The sequence below is a fragment of the Bombina bombina genome, chromosome 2 (genome assembly GCF_027579735.1).
Source record: "Bombina bombina isolate aBomBom1 chromosome 2, aBomBom1.pri, whole genome shotgun sequence".
Lineage (NCBI taxonomy): Eukaryota > Metazoa > Chordata > Amphibia > Anura > Bombinatoridae > Bombina > Bombina bombina.
The window spans coordinates 360160488-360184728 of NC_069500.1; the positions used below are offsets into that span (position 1 = coordinate 360160488).

The 24241-nt window shown below is 39.4% G+C and overlaps 1 protein-coding gene across 3 annotated transcripts in view; it reads right to left on the reverse strand.

The window, feature by feature from the left end:
* The window catches only part of RSRC2 (arginine and serine rich coiled-coil 2), a 62485-nt gene that overhangs the window by 17931 nt on the left and 20313 nt on the right, over window positions 1–24241 (reverse strand). For 2 of the 3 annotated variants that reach the window (XM_053701766.1, XM_053701765.1), the window contains exons 4-7: window positions 21816–22000; window positions 20616–20735; window positions 20180–20305; window positions 19116–19195 (exon numbers count right to left, since the gene is read on the reverse strand). In XM_053701766.1, the coding sequence (XP_053557741.1) occupies window positions 19116–19195; window positions 20180–20305; window positions 20616–20735; window positions 21816–22000 (511 nt within the window). Of the gene's footprint in view, window positions 1–19115; window positions 19196–20179; window positions 20306–20615; window positions 20736–21815; window positions 22023–24241 lie in introns of all 3 variants that reach the window. The other variant, XM_053701767.1, reaches the window with a different exon arrangement.

A 24241-nucleotide genomic window follows, 5' to 3' on the forward strand; every position in this document is an offset into this window, starting at 1 on the left:
ATAATGTTGTTAAAGCCTGGCAACAATTCTGTTTTCGATTTAAGATTAACTTTCATTTATCCACCTTTCTCCCAATTAGAGGTAACCCGGAATTCCAGCCGGGACTTCAAAATGCAATATTCAGTGGGTGGGCCAGCAAGGGTTTAACCCTGATAGCACAGCTACTAGATGATGGCCTTGGGGTGCGCACCTTCGAGAGTATAGCCACGCAGTATAATCTCTCGAACAAATCCTTTTATGCCTATCTCCAGATACGGCACTTTATACAGGAAAAGTTACAATTGGGGCCCTGGCATGGGAAATATGATAGAGTTGGCGACTATATTAATCTATACAGGCAGGGGAATCATTCAATCTCGCTACTCTATAAAATCTTGCTTGCAAAACAGGGCCAGTTAATTTTGGATCTATGTCTAGTATACTGGACCAAATACTTTGATTGGATGGATGTTGAAACAATTAGTAGAAGTATTAAGTGGGTGAACAAGGCTCTCCTTCCCTCCTCCTGGAAAGAATCTCACTTAAAACTTCTTAATGCGTATATTTCACCAAAAAGGCTTATACGCTGGTCTTCAGAAACGCAAGGCCAGTGCTATAAATGCCATTTTCCTGCAGCAGATCTACTCCACTGTTTTTGGTTTTGTCCGAAAATAAATCAACTATGGTGTAAGGTAAATCACTGGTTAAATAAAAATACAAAGGAGAATCTAGTGCTTGACCCAAAGTTCATAGTATTCTTAGTATCGGATGTAGCATCTCATAATTTAGCGAACACTATTATCCTTATAGTTCGGAACTTAATTCTGAAGAACTGGAAAAATAATAAACCTCCTCTTTTTAGTATATTTTTAAATGCGGTTAAAACACAGATTATGTTTGAGCAATACAATATATGTAGTACATGTGATAAACAAATACAAAGTTTCTTTAACAAATGGCTGAAAATCATAAAGTCATATCCTCTCTCCACACAATATATACTCACTAAATCATTCCATAAGTCTACATATTTCGAAGGCTTAATTTTACGTGATATCTTTCCAGTAGCATGGTATTAATAAGGGGAAGGAGTGGAGGGAGATGGTGGAGTGGAGGAGACATTTTTACTTTCCCCTTCTTTCCTGTTCCCCCCTTTTTTTTTTTTATTATTAGGATTTTGATAGAGAAATGTTAGTAATATTTCTTTTTTCTCTCTTTTCTTCTCTTCTTCTTTTCGACCTCAAAGTAAGAGGCTTATAATTATGTTTAGTATTAGGGGTTAGTCCAGTATTGAAAAAGTTAAAATAAGAGAGATTGGGTATCAATCAAGTGAGAAAAGATCCGAGGTCTGAGCGGGTCAAGCATAGGCCGTAATTAACTGTACTAGTATGGAATTCACTGATTGACAACTTAATACCTGCTGTGAAGACATTCTGTATCATTATATTTAATTTTGAATTATATGCATGTATCTGTTATGTTGTAAACCTGAACTCTCTGTAATAAAAATATATTTAAAAAAAAAATAAAAATAATGCTATGACAATTATGATCTGTTACTTGTTGCGCTAAAGCTTCTAACCAAAAAGTTGAAGCTGCAGCAACATCCGCTAAAGATATAGCAGGTCTAAGAAGATTACCTGAACACAAGTAAGGTTTTCTTAGAAAGGATTCAATTTTCCTATCTAAAGGATCCTTAAAGGAAGTACCATCTGCCGTAGGAATAGTAGTACGCTTAGCAAGAGTAGAGACAGCCCCATCAACCTTAGGGATTTTGTCCCAAAACTCTAATCTGTCAGATGGCACAGGATATAATTGCTTAAAACGTTTAGAAGGAGTAAATGAATTACCCAAATTATTCCATTCCCTGGAAATTACTTCAGAAATAGCATCAGGGACAGGAAAAACTTCTGGAATAACTACAGGAGATTTAAAAACCTTATCTAAACGTTTAGATTTAGTATTAAGAGGACTAGAATCCTCTATTTCTAATGCAATTAGGACTTCTTTAAGTAAAGAACGAATAAATTCCATTTTAAATAAATATGAAGATTTATCAGCATCAACCTCTGAGACAGAATCCTCTGAACCAGAAGAACCATTATCAGAATCAGAATGATGATGTTCATTTAAAAATTAATCTGAAAAATGAGAAGTTTTAAAAGACTTTTTAAGTTTACTAGAAGGAGGAATAACAGACATAACCTTCTTAATGGATTTAGAAACAAAATCTCTTATGTTATCAGGAACACTGAGTATTAGATGTTGACGGAACAGCAACAGGTAAAGTAACAGTACTAAAGGAAATATTATCTGCATTAACAAGTTTGTCATGACAATCAGTACAAACAACAGCTGGAGGAACAGATACCATAAGTTTACAGCAGATACACTTAGCTTTGGTAGCTCCAGCACCAGGCAGCGATTTTCCAGAAGTATCTTCTGACTCAGTTTCAACGTGGGACATCTTGCAATATGTAATAGAAAAAACAACATATAAAGCAAAATTGATCAAATTCCTTAAATGACAGTTTCAGGAATGGGAAAAAATGCCAGTGAACAAGCTTCTAGCAACCAGAAGCAATAAATAATGAGACTTAAATAATGTGGAGACAATAATGACGCCCATATTTTTTTAGCGCCAAAAAAAGACGCCCACATTATTTGGCGACTAAATGCCAAAAATGACGCCACATCCGGAACGCCGACACTTTTGGCGCAAAAGAACGTCAAAAATGACGCAACTTCCGGCGACACGTATGACGCCGGAAACAGAAAAAATTTTTGCGCCAAAAAAGTCTGCGCCAAGAATGACGCAATAAAATGAAGCATTTTCAGCCCCCGCAAGCCTAACAGCCCACAGGGAAAAAGTCAAATTTTAAAGGTAAGAAAAAAATGATTGATTCATATGCATTATCCCAAAAATGAAACTGACTGTCTGACTGAGTCAAGGCAAATAAATGTTTGAATACATATATTTAGAACTTTATATAAAAGTGCCCAACCATAGCTTAGAGTGTCACAGAAAATAAGACTTACTTACCCCAGGACACTCATCTACATGTAGTAGAAAGCCAAACCAGTACTGAAACGAGAATCAGTAGAGGTAATGGTATATATAAGAGTATATCGTCGATCTGAAAAGGGAGGTAAGAGATGAATCTCTACGACCGATAACAGAGAACCTATGAAATAGACCCCGTAGAAGGAGATCATTGAATTCAAATAGGCAATACTCTCCTCACATCCCTCTGACATTCACTGCACGCTGAGAGGAAAACCGGGCTCCAACCTGCTGCGGAGCGCATATCAACGTAGAATCTAGCACAAACTTACTTCACCACCTCCATAGGATGCAAAGTTTGTAAAACTGATTTGTGTGTGTGGTGAGGGGTGTATTCATAGGCATTTTGAGGTTTGGGAAACTTTGCCCCTCCTGGTAGGAATGTATATCCCATACGTCACTAGCTCATGGACTCTTGCTAATTACATGAAAGAAAAGAACTTTCCAAGATGAAAGTTTGATATCTATGGAATGAAGAGGTTCAAACGGAACCCCTTGGAGAACTTTAAGAACCAAATTTAAACTCCATGGCGGAGCAACTGGTTTAAACACAGGCTTGATTCTAACTAAAGCCTGACAAAACGCCTGAACGTCTGGAACATCCGCCAGACGCTTGTGCAAAAGAATAGACAGAGCAGAAATCTGTCCCTTTAAGGAACTAGCTGACAATCCCTTTTCCAATCCTTCTTGGAGAAAAGATAATATCCTGGGAATCCTGACTTTACTCCATGAGTAACCCTTGGATTCACACGAATAAAGATATTTACGCCATATCTTATGATAGATTTTCCTGGTGACTGGTTTTCGTGCCTGAATTAAGGTATCAATGACTGACTCGGAGAAGGCACGCTTTGATAAAATCAAGAGTTCAATCTCCAGGCAGTCAGTCTCAGAGAAATTAGATTTGGATGGTTGAAAGGACCCTTTAGTAGAAGGTCCTGTCTCAGAGGCAGAGTCCATGGTGGAAGAGATGACATGTCCACTAGATCTGCATACCAAGTCCTGCGTGGCCACGCAGGCGCTATCAAAATCACAGATGCTCTCTCCTGCTTGATTTTGGCAATCAGACAAGGGAGCAGAGGAAACGAACACATAAGCCAGGTTGAAGGACCAAGGCGCTGCTAGAGCATCTATCAGCCTTGCCTTGGGATCCCTGGACCTGGATCCGTAACAAGGAAGTTTGGCGTTCTGGCGAGAAGCCATGAGATCCAGTTCTGGTTCGCCCCAACGTTGAACCAGTTGTACAAACACCTCCGGATGGAGTTCCCACTCCCCCGGATGAAAAGTCTGTCGACTTAGAAAATCCGCCTCCCAGTTCTCTACTCCTGGGATATGGATAGCTGATAGGTGGCAAGAGTGAAACTCTGCCCAACGAATTATCTTTGAAACTTCCAACATCGCTAGGGAACTCCTTGTTCCCCCTTGGTGGTTGATGTAAGCCAGTGTCGTGATGTTGTCTGACTGAAATCTGATGAACCTCATTGTCGCTAGCTGAGGCCAAGCTTGAAGAGCATTGAATATTGCTCTTAATTCCAGAATGTTTATTGGGAGGAGGGTCTCCTCCCGAGTCCACGATCCCTGAGCCTTCAGGGAGTTCCCGACTGCCCCCCAGCCTAGAAGGCTGGCATCTGTCGTTACTATTGTCCAATCTGGCCTGCGAAAAATCATACCTTTGGACAGATGGACCCGAGATAGCCACCAGAGAAGAGAATCCCTGGTCTCTTGATCCAGATTTAGTAGAGGGGACAAATCTGTGTAATCCCCATTCCACTGACTGAGCATGCAGAGTTGCAGCGGTCTGAGATGTAGGCGGGCAAAGGGCACTATGTCCATTGCCGCTACCATTAAGCCGATTACTTCCATACACTGAGCCATCGAAGGGCGAGAAGTAGAATAAAGAACACGGCAAGAATTTAGAAGTTTTGATAACCTGGTCTCTGTCAGGTAAATCCTCATTTCTACAGAATCTATCAGAGTTCCCAGAAAGGAAACTCTTGTGAGAGGGGATAGAGAACTCTTCTCTTCGTTCACTTTCCACCCGTGCGACCTCAGAAATGCCAGAACTATGTCCGTATGAGACTTGACAATTTGGAAATTTGACGCCTGTATTAGAATGTCGTCTAAATAAGTGGCTACTGCTATGCCCCGCGGCCTTAGTACCGCCAGAAGTGACCCCAGAACCTTCGTAAAGATTCTTGGAGCTGTAGCTAACCCAAAGGGAAGAGCTACAAACTGGTAATGCCTGTCCAGGAAGGCAAACCTGAGAAACCGATGATGATCTTTGTGTATCGGAATGTGAAGATAAGCATCCTTTAAATCCACTGTAGTCCTGTATTGACCCTCCTGGATCATAGGTAGGATGGTACGAATAGTCTCCATCTTGAATGATGGAACCCTGAGAAATTTGTTTAGGATCTTGAGATCTAAGATTGGTCTGAAGGTTCCCTCTTTTTTGGGAACCACAAACAGATTTGAATAGAAGCCTTGTCCCTGTTACTTCTGTGGAACTGGGTGGATCACTCCCATAACTAGGAGGTCTTGAACACAATGTAAGAATGCCTTTTTTTCATTTTATCTGGTTTGCAGATAATTGTGAAAGGTGAAATCTCCCTTTTGGAGGGGAAGCTTTGAAGTCCAGAAGATATCCCTGGCATACAATTTCCAACGCCCAGGGATCCTGGACATCTCTTGCACAAGCCTGGGCGAAGAGAGAAAGTCTGCCCCCTACTAGATCCGTTACCGGATCGGGGGCCAATCCTTCATGCTGTTTTAGAGGCAGCAGCAGGTTTTTTTAGCCTGCTTACCTTTGTTCCAAACCTGGTTAGGTCTCCAGACCGACTTGGACTGGGCAAAAGTTCCCTCTTGTTTTGTATTAGAGGAAGTTGATGCCGCTCTCGTCTTAAAGTTTCGAAAGGCACGAAAATTAGTCTGTTTGGCCCTTGATTTATTAGACCTGTCCTGAGGGAGGGCATGACCTTTTCCTCCCGCGATATCAGAAATAATCTCCTTCAAACCAGGCCCGAATAGGGTCTGCCCCTTGAAGGGAATATTAAGAAGCTTAGACTTTGAAGTGACGTCAGCTGACCATGATTTAAGCCATAGCGCCCTACGTGCCTGAATAGCAAAACCAGAATTCTTAGCCGTTAGTTTAGTCAAATGAACAATGGCATCAGAAACAAATGAATTGGCTAGCTTAAGTGCTCTAAGCTTGTCAAGTATATCGTCCAATGGGGTCTCTACCTGTAAAGCCTATTCCAGAGACTCAAACCAGAAGGCTGCCGCAGCAGTGACTGGGGCAATACATGCAAGAGGCTGTAGAATAAAACCTTGTTGAATAAACATTTTCTTAAGGTAACCCTCCCTCAACCTTAGGGACCTTTTGCCATAAGTCACGTGTGGCGGCATCTATTGGAAACAATTTCTTAAAAATAGGAGGGGGAGAGAACGGTACACCTGGTCTATCCCATTCCTTGGTAATAATTTCTGAAAACCTTTTAGGTATTGGAAAAACATCAGAGAAAACAGGCACTGCATAGTATTTATCCAATCTGCACAATTTCTCTGGCACTGCAATGGTGTCGCAGTCATTCAGAGTAGCTAAAACCTCTGAGTAACACGTGGAGGTGTTCAAGCTTAAATTTAAATGTTGCCATATCAGAATCAGGTTGCATCATCTTCCCTGAGTCAGACATATCACCCACAGAAAGAAGCGCTCCTTCCTCGGCTTCTGCATATTGAGAGGGGGTATCAGACATAGCTACAAAAGCGTCAGAGTGCTCTGTATTTCTTCTAACCCCAGAGCTGTCTCGCTTTCCTCGTAACCCAGGTAGTCTGGATAATACCACTGACAGTGTATTATCCATGACTGCCGCCATGTCTTGTAAAGTAAACGCCATGGGCACGCTAGATGTACTTGGCGCCTCTTGAGCGTGAGTCCCTTGAGCGGGAGTCAAAGGCTCTGACACGTGGGGTGAGTTAGTCGGCATAACTTCCCCCTTGTCAGATTCCTCTGGTGATAAATCATAATATGGTCTTTATAACTTAAAGTGAAATCAGTACATTTGGTACACATTCTAAGAGGGGGTTCCACCATGGCTTCTAAACATAATGAACAAGGAGTTTCCTCTATGTCAGACATGTTTAAACAGACTAGCAAAGAGACCAGCAAGCTTGGAAAACACTTTAATGAAAGTAAACAAGCAAAAAATAAAAACGGTACTGTGCCTTTAAGAAAAATAAAAAAGGTCAGAATTTGAAAAACAGTGATAAAAAGCAGTAAATCAAACAAAATTTTTATAGTGTGTATAATAGGCTAACAGAGCATTGCAAATGGATGATTAACCCCTTAGTTCAAAAAACGGATCCAAAAAACGATAGACGTTTTTTAACAGTCACAACAAACTGCCACAGCTCTGCTGTGGCCCTACCTTCCCATACAATCGACTTTGGAAAGCACAAAAACCCTTCAGAGAGGTCCTAAGCATTCAGGGGACTCCTTCAGGGAAACTGGATGACTCAGACTGCAAAATCTAATGCTCATTTAGGCGCGAAATTAGGCCCCTCCCACTCATGTATTCACAGTGAGAGGCCAAACAAAACTATCCCTAGGCAAAAATTAGCCAGCCATGTGGAAAAAACTAAGCCCCAATAAAGTTTTATTACCAATATGCATATAAAAAACGTTTAAGCACTTCCAGCAAACTTTTTATATGTCAGAAATTGAAAAATAATAAGAGTATTACCTCTAACAGCAAGCATGATACTAGTTGTTGTTAAATCACTGTAATCAGGCTTACCTCAGATAAATCCGGTATTAACAGCATTTTCTAGCATTTACATTTCTCTAGAAAAATTTTGACTGTACATACCTCATAGCAGGATACCCTGCACGCCATTCCCCAAGCTGAAGTTACCTCTCCCTTCAGTTATATGTGAGAACAGCAATGGATCTTAGTTACAACCTGCTAAGATCATTAGAGACCACAGGCAGACTTCTTCTATTTTCTGCCTGAGACCAAAATAGTACAACTCCGGTACCATTTAAAAATAATAAACTTTTGAATTGAAGAAAAATAACTAAATTACACCACATCTCTCTAACTGCTTCCATGTTTCTCGAGAGCTGCAAGAGAATGACTGGAGGTGGCAGTAAGGGGAGGAGCTATATAGACAGCTCTGCTGTGGGTGATCCTCTTGCAGCTTCCTCTTGTAGTGTATTCAGTCCACGGCCCGCCCTGTCTTTTTAAGGCAGATCTAAATTTTAATTAAAACTCCAGTCACCACTGCACCCTATGGTTTCTCCTTTCTCGGCTTGTTTCGGTCGAATGACTGGATATGGCAGTGAGGGGAGGAGCTATATAGCAGCTCTGCTGTGGGTGATCCTCTTGCAGCTTCCTGTTGGGAAGGAGAATATCCCACAAGTAATGGATGATCCGTGGACTGGATACACCTCACAAGAGAAAGTAATGATTATGCTTGTGATGTTTATGACAAAGAGAATCCCTGCAAATATGTCCAGGATGTATTTGAAAGAGAGATTAATATCTCACAAAAGTCCAAAAAGACAAAAGGAAAAGCAGTTGCAAGTATCTTTGCAGCATGCTTGGCAATGAATGCCAAAATAGAAACATTGAAAAATGAACTGCAAAGTTCCAAAAATATAATAAACAAAAAAGAAAAAGGATTGACAAATTAGAAATTCAAGTGCAATCTCTAACATCCCTCAATTGTGAAATTAACAAATCCAAAACAGGAGAGTGATAAAAACTACTTAAATGCAGAAAAAGAGTTAGAGATTTGCAAAGAAAAGTTGTTTGAAATAGAAAAAGAAAATGATCAAATATGTAATGCATACTGTATTCTGTGGTACAAAATGAATTGGAAAATATTAAATTTGGGAATTCTGCTGAAAATTCCAAGTGCTTTAATGTGCTGCAGCAAAGCACTTCAGTTATTTGTGCTAAAAAACATAATTTATGCTTACCTGATAAATTTATTTCTCTTGTAGTGTATCCAGTCCACGGATCATCCATTACTTGTGGGATATTCTCCTTCCCAACAGGAAGTTGCAAGAGGATCACCCACAGCAGAGCTGCTATATAGCTCCTCCCCTCACTGCCATATCCAGTCATTCGACCGAAACAAGCCGAGAAAGGAGAAACCATAGGGTGCAGTGGTGACTGTAGTTTAATTAAAATTTAGACCTGCCTTAAAAGGACAGGGCGGGCCGTGGACTGGATAAACTACAAGAGAAATAAATTTATCAGGTAAGCATAAATTATGTTTTCTCTTGTTAAGTGTATCCAGTCCACGGATCATCCATTACTTGTGGGATACCAATACCAAAGCTAAAGTACAAAGATGATGGGACTTGGGGGGGGGGGGACAAGGCAGGAACTTAAACGGAAGGAACCACTGCCTGTAGAACCTGTCTCCCAAAAACAGCCTCCGAAGAAGCAAAAGTATCAAATTTGTAAAATTTTGAAAACGTATGAAGCGAAGACCAAGTCGCAGCCTTGCAAATCTGTTCAACAGAGGCCTCATTTTTAAAGGCCCAGGTGGAAGCCACAGCTCTAGTAGAATGAGCTGTAATTCTTTCAGGGGGCTGCTGTCCAGCAGTCTCATAGGCTAAACGGATTATACTCCGAAGCCAAAAAGAAAGAGGTTGCCGAGGCCTTTTGACCTCTCCTCTGTCCAGAGTAAACAACAAACAGGCTAGATGTTTGACGAAAATCTTTAGTAGCCTGCAAGTAAAACTTCAAGGCATGGACTACGTCTAGATTATGCAAAAGACGTTCCTTCTTTGAAGAAGGATTAGGACATAATGATGGAACAACAATCTCTTGATTGATATTCTTGTTAGAAACCACCTTAGGTAAAAACCCATGTTTTGTACACAGAACTACTTTATCTGAATGAAAGATCAGATAAGGAGAATCACAATGTAAGGCAGATAACTCAGAGACTCTTCGAGCCGAGGAAATAGCCATCAGAAAAAGAACTTTCCATGATAGAAGTTTGATATCAATAGAATGAAGGGGTTCAAACGGAACCCCTTGAAGAACTTTAAGAACCAAGTTTAAGCTCCATGGGGGAGCAACAGGTTTAAACACAGGCTTAATTCTAACTAAAGCCTGACAAAATGCCTGAACGTCTGGAACAGAGCAGAAATCTGTCCCTTTAAAGAACTAGCTGATAATCCTTTGTCCAAACCCTCTTGGAGGAAGGACAATATCCTAGGAATCCTAACCCTACTCCATGAATAATTTCTTGGATTCACACCAATGAAGATATTTACGCCATATCTTGTGGTAAATTTTCCTGGTGACAGGCTTTCGTGCCTGTATTAAGGTATCAATTACTGACTCGGAGAAGCCACGCTTTGATAGAATCAAGCGTTCAATCTCCATGCAGTCAGTCTCAGAGAAAGTAGATTTGGATGATTGAAAGGACCTTGTATTAGAAGGTCTTGTCTCAGAGGCAGAGTCCATGGTGGAAAGGATGACATGTCCACTAGGTCTGCATACCAGGTCCTGCGTGGCCACGCAGGCGCTATCAATATCACCGATGCTCTCTCCTGTTTGATTTTGGCAATCAGACGAGGGAGCAGAGGAAACGGTGGAAACACATAAGCCAGGTTGAAGAACCAAGGCGCTGCTAGAGCATCTATCAGTGACGCTTCTGAGTCCCTGGACCTGGATCCGTAACAAGGAAGCTTGGCGTTCTGGCGAGACGCCATGAGATCCAGTTCTGATTTGCCCCAATGGAGAACCAATTGAGCAAACACCTCCGGATGGAGTTCCCACTCCCCCGGATGAAAAGTCTGACGACTTAGAAAATCCGCCTCCCAGTTCTCTACACCTGGGATATGGATCGCTGACAGGTGGCAAGAGTGAGTCTCTGCCCAGCGAATTATCTTGGAGACTTCTGACATCGCTAGGGAACTCCTGGTTCCCCCTTGATGGTTGATGTAAGCCACAGTCGTGATGTTGTCCGACTGAAATCTGATGAACCTCAGTGTTGCTAACTGAGGCCAAGCTAGAAGAGCATTGAATATTGCTCTTAACTCCAGAATATTTATTGGGAGGAGTTTCTCCTCCTGAGTCCATGAACCCTGAGCCTTCAGGGAGTTCCAGACTGCACCCCAACCTAGAAGGCTGGCATCTGTTGTTACAATGGTCCAATCTGGTCTGCGAAAGGTCATACCTTTGGACAGATGGACCCGGGATAACCACCAGAGAAGAGAATCTCTGGTTTCCTGATCCAGACTTAGTAGAGGGGACAAATCTGTGTAATCCCCATTCCACTGACTGAGCATGCATAATTGCAGCGGTCTGAGATGCAGGCGCGCAAATGGCACTATGTCCATCGCCGCTACCATTAAGCCAATTACTTCCATGCACTGAGCCACCGTGGGGCGCGGAATGGAGTGAAGAACACGGCAAGCATTTAGAAGTTTTGATAACCTGGACTCAGTCAGGTAAATTTTCATTTCTATAGAATCTATCAGAGTCCCTAGGAAGGAAACCCTTGTGAGAGGAGATAGAGAACTCTTTTCTTCGTTCACTTTCCACCCATGCGACCTCAGAAATGCCAGAACTATCTCTGTATGAGACTTGGCAATTTGAAAGCTTGACGCCTGTATCAGGATGTCGTCTAGGTAAGGAGCCACCGCTATGCCTCGCGGTCTTAGAACCGCCAGAAGTGAGCCCAGAACCTTTGTAAAAATTATTGGGGCTGTAGCCAACCCGAATGGAAGAGCTACAAACTGGTAATGCATGTCTAGAAAGGCAAACCTCAGGAACCGATGATGATTCTTGTGAATCGGAATGTGACGGTAGGCATCCTTTAAGTCCACTGTGGTCATGTACTGACCCTCTTGGATCATGGGTAAAATGGTTCGAATAGTTTCCATCTTGAATGACGGAACTCTGAGGAATTTGATTAGGATCTTTAGATCCAAAATTGGTCTGAAGGTTCCCTCTTTTTTGGGAACCACAAACAGATTTGAATAAAACCCCTGTCCTTGTTCCGTCCGCGGAACTGGATGGATCACTCCCATTACAAGGTCTTGCACGCAGCTTAGGAATGCCTCTTTCTTTATCTGGTTTGCAGATAATCTTAAAAGGTGAAATCTCCCTTGTGGAGGAGAAGCTTTGAAGTCCAGAAGATATCCCTGAGATATGATCTCCAACGCCCAGGGATCCTGAACATCTCTTGCCCACGCCTGGGCGAAGAGAGAGAGTCTGCCCCCTACTAGATCCGTTGTCGGATAGGGGGCCGCTCCTTCATGCTGTCTTGGAGGCAGCAGCAGGCTTTCTGGCCTGCTTGCCCTTATTCCAGGACTGGTTAGGTTTCCAGGCCTGCTTGGATTGAGCAAAAGTTCCCTCTTGTTTTGAAGCAGAGGGAGTTGATCCTGCACCTGCCTTGAAATTTCGAAAGGCACGAAAATTAGACTGTTTGGCCCTTGATTTGGCCCTGTCCTGAGGAAGGGTATAACCCTTACCTCCAGTAATGTCAGCAATAATTTCTTTCAAACCAGTAAGGTAACCCTCTAATTTTTTATCCATTGGATCTGAAAAAGCACAACTGTCCTCAACCGGGATAGTGGTACGCTTTGCTAAAGTAGAAACTGCTCCCTCCACCTTAGGGACCGTCTGCCATAAGTCCCGTGTAGTGGCATCTATTGGAAACATTATTCTAAATATAGGAGGTGGGGAAAAGGGCACACCGGGTCTATCCCACTCCTTACTAATAATTTCTGTAAGCCTTTAAGGTATTGGAAAAACATCAGTACTCACCGGCACTGCATAGTATTTATCCAGTCTACACAATTTCTCTGGCACTGCAATTGTGTCACAGTCATTCAGAGCAGCTAATACCTCCCCAAGCAATACACAGAGGTTCTCAAGCTTAAATTTAAAATTAGAAATCTCTGAATCAGGTCTCCCCGATTCAGAGACGTCACCCACAGACTGAAGCTCTCCGTCCTCATGATCTGCATATTGCGACGCAGTATCAGACATGGCTCTTACAGCATCTACGCGCTCTGTATCTCGTCTAACCCCAGAGCTATCGCGCTTGCCTCTCAATTCAGGCAATCTGGCTAATACCTGTGACAGGGTATTATTCATGATTGCAGCCATGTCCTGCAAAGTAATCGCTATGGGCGTCCCTGATGTACATATTAGCGTGCGTCCCTTGAGCGGGAGGTGAAGGGTCCGAAATGTGGGGAGAGTTAGTCGGCATAACTTCCCCCTCGACAGACCCCTCTGGTGACAATTCTTTTATAGATAAAGACTGATCTTTACTGTTTAAGGTGAAATCATTACATTTAGTACACATTCTCCTATGGGGCTCCACCATGGCTTTTAAACATAATGAACAAGTAGTTTCCTCTGTGTCAGACATGTTTATACAGACTAGCAATGAGACTAGCAAGCTTGGAAAACACTTTAAAAGAAGTGAACAAGCAATATAAAAAACGTTACTGTGCCTTTAAGAGAAACAAATTTTGGCAAAATTTGAAACAGTGAAAAAAGGCAGTTATACTAACGAAATTTTTACAGTGTATGTAACAAGTTAGCAGAGCATTGCACCCACTTGCAAATGGATGATTAACCCCTTAACACCAAAAACGGAATAATAAATGACAAAACGTTTTTAAACCGTCACAACAACTGCCACAGGTCTACTGTGGTTGTTACCCTCCTCAAACACGACTTTTGAAGCCTTTTGAGCCCTTCAGAGATGTCCTGTATCATGCAGAAGGAAGCTGAGTGTCTCTGTCTGTAATTTTAGCTGCGCAGAAAAGCGCTAAAATAGGCCCCTCCCACTCATATTACAACAGTGGAAAGCCTCAGGAAACTGTTTCTAGGCAAAAATCAAGCCAGCCATGTGGAGAAAAAAACTAGGCCCCAATAAGTTTTGTCACCAAACATATATGAAAACGATTAACATGCCAGCAAACGTTTTATATTACACTTTTATAAGAGTATGTATCTCTGTTAATAAGCCTGATACCAGTCGCTATTAAATCACTGCATTTAGGCTTAACTTACATTAATCCGGTATCAGCAGCATTTTTCTAGCAAATTCCATCCTTAGAAATATGTTAACTGCACATACCTTATTGCAGGAAAACCTGTACGCCATTCCCCCTCTGAAGTTACCTCACTGCTCAGAATATGTGAGAACGGCAGTGGATCTTAGTTACTTCTGCTAAGATCATAGAAATCACAGGCAGATTCTTCTTCTAATGCTGCCTTTGATAAAACAGTACAATCCGGTACCATTTAAAAATAAACTTTTGATTGAAGTTAAAAAACTAACTATAATACACCACTCTCCTCTTACTACGTCCATCTTTGTTGAGAGTTGCAAGAGAATGACTGGATATGGCAGTGAGGGGAGGAGCTATATAGCAGCTCTAATGTGGGTGATCCTCTTGCAACTTCCTGTTGGGAAGGAATATCCCACAAGTAATGGATGATCCATGGACTGGATACACTTAACAAGAGAAATGAAGATTCCTCCACCTTCACATTTGCATGTTTAACAAATAATAATAATGATACAGTAAGGAGTGGTGGGGGAATGCATTTCATCTAGCCAATTCAGCTATGATTTAAATCTTGCCACAAGTAAAGCTACTAGCAAACTCACAGGGGACTGTTCCATTATTATGGATACAGTATATAGTGGCAATGGAGAATTTAAAAACATAAATAAATGCTGTTGTAATATCTGTGTGTCCTCCTACTGGTGGTCAGAATACACAGTTAGAAAATATAAGTGAGAGACATCTATAACAGCATGCCTGACTAATTTTCAAACCTTTGAAACACAATTCCCTAAAACACTCATGGTTGTGGGTAATCCAGTGGAATCTATAAATATTCTTAGTGCTAACATGTCAAAATCAGCCACTGTTCTGGGAGCCAAATTCCCAACCAACAATTCTGCAAACTTCAAAAATGCAAATAATCCAACAGAAAAAGGCCTAGAAATGTCAAATCCTCTAGAGCTAAATGCTTTAAAAAATGATTTACAGAGCAACAAATGGGTAAACATAATGGACACAGTCAATGGTTTTACACTGATGCTGTGTTCATACTATCCACTGTGCAGGTATTTTTCCACATTCTTTGGGCTAGATTTAGCAAAGCCATTCTCCTCTAATATCGTCCAAAATAACTCATTTATCAAAGTACTCTGCGCCTATAATTGCGCAAATCTGAAAGAAACTTCTTCGCACTTCACTTGCATTCGCCTAGGCGCGCTCCCGAGTGCACCAATATACATTAGTAATCAGCGTAATTTAACAGCCCGACCTACAAATACGCCCAGTTGCTTATTCATCATTGCTTTGCGCCGATAATTCCGGCTGTAATTGCGTGTTGTATATTTCGCCATACAGACTCAGTCGAACACCATTATAATACATGCTTTTACATCTTGAGATGCAGTACTTTACTCTTAACTAATTTTTCAAAAGTTCAGCGCAAAGAAGATACTGTTATTCCCAGTAATGTGCGCTTCCACAGGCGCATATGGTACTAAAAGTTTTATATGTATATATCGATATATTGATATATTCATTTTTGTGTCAACTTATGGCACAAACAGCACAGAAAAATTGTGTAATATAAATATTAGCCAAATTAGTTACCTTAAAAACGTTTTTTTAATAATCAAAACATGGCGGCGCAAATATTTATAGGGAGTAAATGCTGTTCCCGACAGGCGCAATTTATCATTACTACGCCCCAGCTCGCCTGCGCAAAGTTACGTCTATTTTTTTGATAAATTTAGGCGCACATGTGCGCCTCTCCGGAGGCGAGCTGGGGCCCAGTTACAGGTGAAGAACATACAGAGTTCGCCTAGCCTTTGGATAAACAAAAATACACTTGGAGCTTGGATGTATCACATGGTCACCCAGAATTAAATACAGAATATAAGATCATTCTCACTAAACTGTCTTCCCATGAAATGATGTATTATATATATATATATATATATATATATATATATATATATATATATATATATATATATATATATATAAAATAGATCATTGTTAGTTTGTAATTTTCTTTTAATAATTTAGATAGCGAAATAAATAATTTAGGATGTTTACAGATAAGATAAAAGTAATTACTCTCATAAGGTGTGGCCAATCCAAAAAAATTCCCCATGGCCACAAGGGTGCGACTGTTTCAATACGAGTAATTTGCTAAATATGATCAAGCGGATAAAAAAAACCCATGGGGGTCAGAAAAGGTAGCGACACTCAGCACTTGTTACTTTAGCTGGAAGCAACAAGTGCTGAGTGTCGCTACCTTTTCTGACCCCCATGGGTTTTTTATCCGCTTGTGGATTACAATAATTTTGGATTTTAACTTATGACCCCGGATTGTCTCTTTATTCACCTACAATATTGCCAGTTTCTGGGGTCAACAAGCTCGGAAGCCTCTCACATAGCAGGTAGTATATTCATTCCCCTGCTTGCTCAGCCCCAGCTACGTTCCTACCCGACGGCAGGGAAAGGGACTCAACCGATTGGCCACCATACACCACGTGAAAGGCAGCATTTGCGTCATTGGACGCTTACAGCGTGTGCAGAGAGGCACACAACTTACGGCACGCCGCAGACAACTTCTAACCAGTGGAGGAGCATCGGGGACTACCTTGTAACACACGGAGCCTGAGGGACAAGAACACCACAGCACCGCATACACTGCAGTGAGTATAGCCAGTGGCTTTATTTTGACATAGTCAAGTCTCACACAGACTGCTTAACCTTGCTGTTGTTTTGTTTGAAGAGTCCGAGGAAGGAGTGTTTTAACATCTGAACTCTATGCTGATTTACTATACAGTCGGTTGTATCATAATTCGATTGGGCTTTTTTTTGCAAGTGAGAGATGTATCTAATCCCTTCATAGGGTGCTTCCTTAATTATTGTGCACTACACTCTTTCAGTGAAATATATATATATATATATATATATATATATTTATATTTATATGAACTACTTGATGTCCAGCTTGCTAAAAGTCTCTCAAGGACATACCTGTTGATGTACAGAGATAGGCAATAAATTCCTTTAGTTAAAATAGTTTAGTGAAAAAGTCCAGAAGCCATGTAAGCAGCTGTCCAACCATCAGAAATAGCATACAGAGATAGGTTAAATGCTGAGATACAAATTACTTTAGAAACAAAAATATACATTCAGCTATTATGAACCAATCACACTCTTAGCCAACTCAAAGCATCCACCATCATCCATTTTTGGGTTGTATTAGTTGAAGAGGCCTGTCATAGATATATAAGGTATAGGGAGAAGGGAGAGAAAAGAAGAAGGGAAGGAGAGAGAGGTTACAAGCTCTTACTGGGGGCCCAGAGGTAATTATATTATGCACTTTATAGCTATAAGGTTGTTGTTATGTCTGTTTGGATTTGATGTAAGAAATTTTATGCAGTTATGTCTATTTGTTTTATGTAATGTATTTAATGTAACTCATATTAATGGTACCATATAAAGAAGCATAGAATATATCGTGTGATCTAAGATTTTGGGTGCTGTGACTAAATAAAAGTTGTTATATTAAGCTGTCTTTCTCACAAGCAAATTCTTTCATAAATAATAATTATTAATATAAATATATTCCAAAAATTAATAATTAATCGTCAATACCCCCCAAAGACCAACCCCCCCCCCCCCCCAGATTACTTAGATACTTTTTTATATGAATTCCCTCCTCCCTCTCTCACAAAATGTTTCTGTAGTGTAGCGGTTCCCACCCGCTTCCTCCCCGTGCCCGCCCGCCGCCCCCCGTGCACGCGCCCACCCGCCCCCCTTCTAATCGAGGAACCCATTGATGGTCGCCCACCCACTAACGATTGCGGCCATCGATGTCCGGTGCAGAGAGGGCCACAGAGTGGCTCTCTCTGCATTGGATGGGTAAAAACGTTATTGCAGGATGGGCCATATAGATAACACTGTGTTCAGGCACAGACAGTTATTTAAGATTTAGCACAACACAATGCTAAATGCAAGACAATAGATAATAAACCGTCAGAGTCATGTGATCAGGGGGCTGGAAGAAGGTTCTTAGATACAAGGTAATCAAGGAGGTAAAAAATATATTAATATAACTGTGTTGGTTGTGCAAAACTGGGGAATGGGTAATAAAGGGATTATCTATCTTTTAAAACAATAACAATTCTATTGTAGACTGTCCCTTTAAGACCAAATGTCCCTTTTTCAAAGAGAATGTTTCTTAAATATATCAATCTGGTCCTAAAAAAAAGGCAGGAAGACCCTGAAATACCCCTCTTAAGTAAAACATGGCAACCCAAACCACATAATTTGGTATTTTATAGGCATCATCTCTGATATAAAAAAACATATGCCAATAAGAACAATTTGGCTGCCCCATCTCCTTTAGGGATATTGATTCAAAAGGGTTGCAATTTGTATATACCTATAAAGAAATAAAAAAAAACAATCAACCAGGGAATGAACATCCACACCAGACTGTGCTCTCGGTATAGTGGGGACTAACTACAAAATAATTATGGCTATGTTCTGTGGTTGTTGACTTGAATTTGTTAGTTCATCTGCTCCAGTCATCTCCTCCTTCCAGAGTTCTCAATTACTACATCTAAGATTTACCACCCTGCCTAGGTGTTCACAAGCATCACCAATTACATCAGTTAATCATTAAAACCCTTTCTGTAGGGACAGTTATTGCTTTAAAGAATAACTACATCTTTATTCATATCATAATAAATATTAGCATTGTGAGTGAATGGGGTTAATCATTTTATTTTTTGTTCCTTCTAATAATAGAAGGGTATAGGGCAACCCTCAAACACTGCCAGCATATATACAAAACTTCCTTAATGCTGCAAAGAGGGACAGGTCCAAAGCAAAGTTTTTGGCACAAAAAGGTTAAGGTTAAAAGGGACCTTCTGAAATAATATCCCCACACAGATTAGACATATCAATATTAATAACAAATATACAAAACAAAGAGGCAGATATTTCAAAGGGGAGGTAAAGCATTACCTGCTACTATTTCTTGTTGCTTCTGTTTGTCAACCATTTCTTTTTCACGCTGTTCCTGTAACTTTTTTGCCCTTTCCAACCTGTAGGAGGATAAAATATGGTTTAAAAAAATAAACAAAACAAGCAGCAACAAAAAACATCATTATGTTTTATGAAGTTCCAGCCCATTCTGTACCTTTACCCAAGAACATAATATAGCATATTAACAAACCCAAACATAAAGCTGGTACACGTTCAATCAAGAATCCTGTTAACTTCGTTAGAAATTGGTTGCTAAGCAGGGCACAAACACACAGATTTTTTTTTTGCAGAAAAGTGTGAAGTGATGCACTTATATAAACAAGTGGGGTTTCAAGAGATATTCAAAAGTGTTAAAAGTTAGGGGTAAGTCTTGAGTGAGAACAAACAGGACACTCCAAATATGGAAATCACAAGAAATGTCTAGTAGAAAGACTTGTAGACAAGTTGAATGGGAAATCATGAGTAGAGGATTGGAGAGTTTTTGAGAGACTAGAACAATAAAAATGAGCTGAGTTATTAACCAGAGTCCTTAAAAGACACACATTTATAAAGATGGACAGTGTTTAGTGCAAAAAGTCCTTTAAAAAAAGAACCCCGCCCCCCCAATACTCCCAGTTACATCTTCTGTTGTAAGCACTTCGTCCTTTAAAGTACTTTGTGGGTTAGGGTTAATAACATGACCTTTGCTCTGATAAGTGGTGAGTTAAAGGGACTTGCAGAGTAGATATCGGCCAAATAAAAATTCTTTTATTTTTTGGGTTCCATTGGAATGTTTTGGATTTCTAATTAACCATTTTTGTTTTTTTAAACGTTTCTCTTGTAATAAAAAGCTCATTAGTAATCAAATAGTGTAATTCAAATAGTGGTGGTTAAAACATACAAGAGGCTAACATTTGTAATATACTCTAGAAGCTGTGAGAAAATTGTATTATACCTTAAATAAAAAAAAATTATCACTAACTGTAAAGTTTGAGTATGTAATACACGAACTGAAAGACAAAGCATACAGCTGGTTTTATTATCCATAACAAACTAGCAGCTACCTTCTCGCTAAGGCCTCTTGTGCATCCATAGCTGTATTTCGACCTCGAAAAGCTGGAGGACTTGGTGGTGTTCGACTTCCACTCCTACTGTGTCTTCGAGGCTTTTCTATCCTCTTTTTCTTATCCCTAGAAGCAAATCAGTATCTGAATTCTTGCATCCTTCAATACTTATTTTTTTTTATATGAAAATATTAATTTTTTAGGTTACACACACACATATACTATAATTGTGTTTGTAATGTCCGTCGCTGTTGGCAGTTGCGCAAGCATCCTCAAAGGAATGTTTGCAGCGCGAGGCAGCCAACAATGTTGGCTGCGCCCGCAGCCAAAATAATTCACCTGGATGCAGCTTTGGTGGTATATTTCACCACCCTGCCATTTTCGGAATCACAAATATACATATACACATACAAACACCCACCCCATTCACACTTACCGACTTCTGCTCCTGCTTCTATGCCTATGCTTGGATCTTGATCGAGAACGTGGACGTCTTTTTCTCTCCCTACTTCTTGATCGGGACTTTCTTCTGTCGCGGCTTTTACTACGATGACGTCTAACAGAACATTTATCAGTTGCTTTCTGCTTTTAACCTAGTACACATTCTTCACTCTTATAGATTAAACATCTAATTGTGCTTTTAAGTTCAATATGGTAAGTCAACTAGCACATTGGTGCTTGATGGTATTGAATTTTTTTTTTAAATACCTTAAACATACCCTATTAAAAACCAAGGATACATATAGTGGTTTTAAATTAATTGATATGTCTAAAGAAACTGCAGGACTATGAAGAAAAAATAATGCAATTTTCTCCCTGCATTTCACAAATAAGCAGCTTATTATATTAAAAGAATAAATGAAATAACAAAATACATAGTTAAATGTTATTGACATGCACACAAAATTATGAAAAGTTGATATAAGCATTAATTGGGAAACTATTTAGAGGAGTAAAAAAAAAAAATAGCTTGATTTCATAGCAGTTTAATTTGTAGCTACCAGCTCTTACAATGTTTCCTCACAGTTAGTGAATAAAGAAAATTAATAGTGATAGAGCAGTGCATTATGTTTGAATATGTAGGCAATACAAATCAGCTGGCATGTATATTTAAGACCCAAAAGACTACTATTGTAAATACATAGCTCACTTTTTGTCGTTTGACATTTTTTCTCAACACCACCCCTCAAGTACCCCCGTCCTGGACAGATTTTCATGATATCTGAACTAGAACAGATTAAATCAGCTGATCTGCAAACATGGCTATTAGCTTGCTCTCATCCATCAGCTTATTACTTAAACTGTGTTCTAGTAAAGACATCAAGTAAATCTGGCCTGTTAGGGATACTTGAGGACTGGATTTGAGGAACAGTGTATGCCATTAAAGTAAAACAGCAAAAAAATAATAAAAAAACAACAAGTAAATATTACCAACTTAAAGGGACACTGAACCCACATTTTTTCTTAAATGATTCAGATAGAGCATGCAATTTTAAGCAACTTTGTAAAAAATTTGGGTTCAGTGTCCCTTTAAGGTTTTTTTTCCATTATAAGGTTCAGGCAGTATTTCAGTTCAATGACATATTTGACAGGAAATAGAAACAATTTAACAATGAGCAATCAAATTAAGAATTACCTCTCACGTGATCTGGACCTTGAATGACTTCTGCCCTTTGATGACTTCCTCTCTTTACGTCGGTGCCTTTCATCTCCATTTTCAGATGAACTAAGCCTCTCTCTCATCTTATCAGTATAATCTTTGTCGTTTTCATCAGATCTATGTTTCTTAGATGACTTCTCTTTGAGCTCATGTCTTCTTCCCTGTTTTAAGAAGAAGTTGGTTCTTTCAGGAAAATAGTGCAACAAAGAGAGTTAGTATGGTGTCAAAAGAATGGAATAAGTCTAGAAGAAACATTGGAACCTTAGTAGAATCCCAACTCCAATGTCTGCCAGAAGAGCTGCAACACATTGTAAACCAGTGTACTGCAGCTCTTTCCATCAGCCAAGGGGATAAACTAAGGTTACAAATTTGGATCTTAATATTATGGAGAATAACAGGGTTTGTTTTTTAAACCCTGAACATTTCTCGGTTTCCAGAAAAAGAAGAATCCAACATTATATGTGCAAGTCAGTAATGCCCAGCCCTTAAATATCCACAACTAACCAGATTTAAAGCATTTCTTACATAGCACAAAGACAGTGAAAGGTTCACTGATCAGCCCAAGCAGTGAAATACTTAAAATATGGCCTGTTAAAATTATAGTTGATATAAATTGCAAGAGAAAAGGGTTTTGTATATAAATCTTAGCTGTAAGTGGTGCCACATTAGCAAAGACAAACTAAGAGGGGCACATACATACATACTCAAACATAAAAATGAGCAAACTAGAAGGTAAAGATAAAACATGTCAAACAGATATTTCATTGTTAGACAAAAGTTAATAACCCCCATTCTAATCATAAAAAATGTCTTTAAAAACTATTGACTAGTAAAAGAATATTATATAATCTGAAAGCCCACAATACTAAAAAGGTTAGTCTAGTTATGATTTCTTCACCTATTCCACGTTGTGTTAATTTAAGAGTCTTGCAGCACTTTTTTTTGGGGGGTGACTTGTGCACAAACATTTTCTATTAATTTTAATATAATTTGAAACAAGATTAACAAAAAAAAAAAAAAAAAAAAAGTATGCTTAATTAGTAATATAATATTCAATGCCCTTTTACGTCCAATTTAATAGTAATATAATATTCAATGCCCTTTTACGTCCAATTTAATAGTAATATAATATTCAATGCCCTTTTACGTCCAATTTAAGACAAACTAGAAGGAGGTATCAAAATTATTAAAATGAAATGTTAATTACAAATCAATAATAATAGAAAGCAAACCAAAAAAAATATACATAGATGGCTTCAATTTTGGTAAGCTGAAAAACTGCAAATTGATTACAACTCTCCTATTTTATTCCAGATAAGGAAAGATAATTGAGATAATGTAATGAAATGTACTATTTGCCTTTTAAATAAAAAGGGGCAAAAATAAAATAAAAAAAACTTAAAATGGAATGAACAATATGACATTTTAAACAACTTTCCAATTTACTTCTATTATAAATTTTACTTGTTTTTTTGGTATCCTTTGTTAAAGAGCATTTCTAGGTGAGCATATATCAGCAGTGTTTGCAACAATGTTTATAGCAATTTGAAATGTTAAACATAGTTACAAACACTGCTGTCATATAATGCTAGATACATGCATACTCCTAAGCTCTTCTCAGCCAACACCTAGGTATGCTTTTCAAGAACAGATACCAGGAGTTTAAAAGCACATTTGAAAATAGAATAAAAGTGGCTTAAAACTGTAAGCTAAAAAAACACCCACGCTACTAGACGCTTAAAAGTGTACCGGATAGTTTCCTTGCTGTGGACCACAAGTTTGTGGAACAGATATCCATTAGCATTGTGAAAATGCTCAGATGATCCTAGATGTATGCAAGAATTATTTTATTAACCACAATTCAGATGTCCTGAACTGTTCAACTGATTATTACCTAGAACAGGAGGAGCCTGATCTATCTGTGGGGACACTAATTCAATCGTTTACATACCTCACATTGTTTGAGTTTTCTTTATGTGAGCCCTATCTTTTTGTATGTTTTACTTTTAAAAATTAAGAAGGTAATACACTATGCAAAGCACCTTTGTGCGCTTCCTTCTTTCCTAGGAAAGAAGGAAGCGCGCATAGATGCTCCACATAGTGTATTACCTTTAAAAGTAAAACAGGCACGCACCTACTGGTATTTTCAAATGTGCACAAAAAACTGAATGTGACATTTTGGCGATCTCACCCCTTCATCAGACAAAGGCTGATGAAGGGGTGAGACCCCTGACACGCCACACACAATATATACATAAAAAAATAAAGTGTGTGTATATGCATACCATGTTGGTTTCAATATTAATTTAACTACTAGAATGTGCAGAATGCGATGTTGTCACCATCACATATTATCAAGCATGAACAGTCCCTTTCAACATTACCCCCCAAATCCTTAGTAT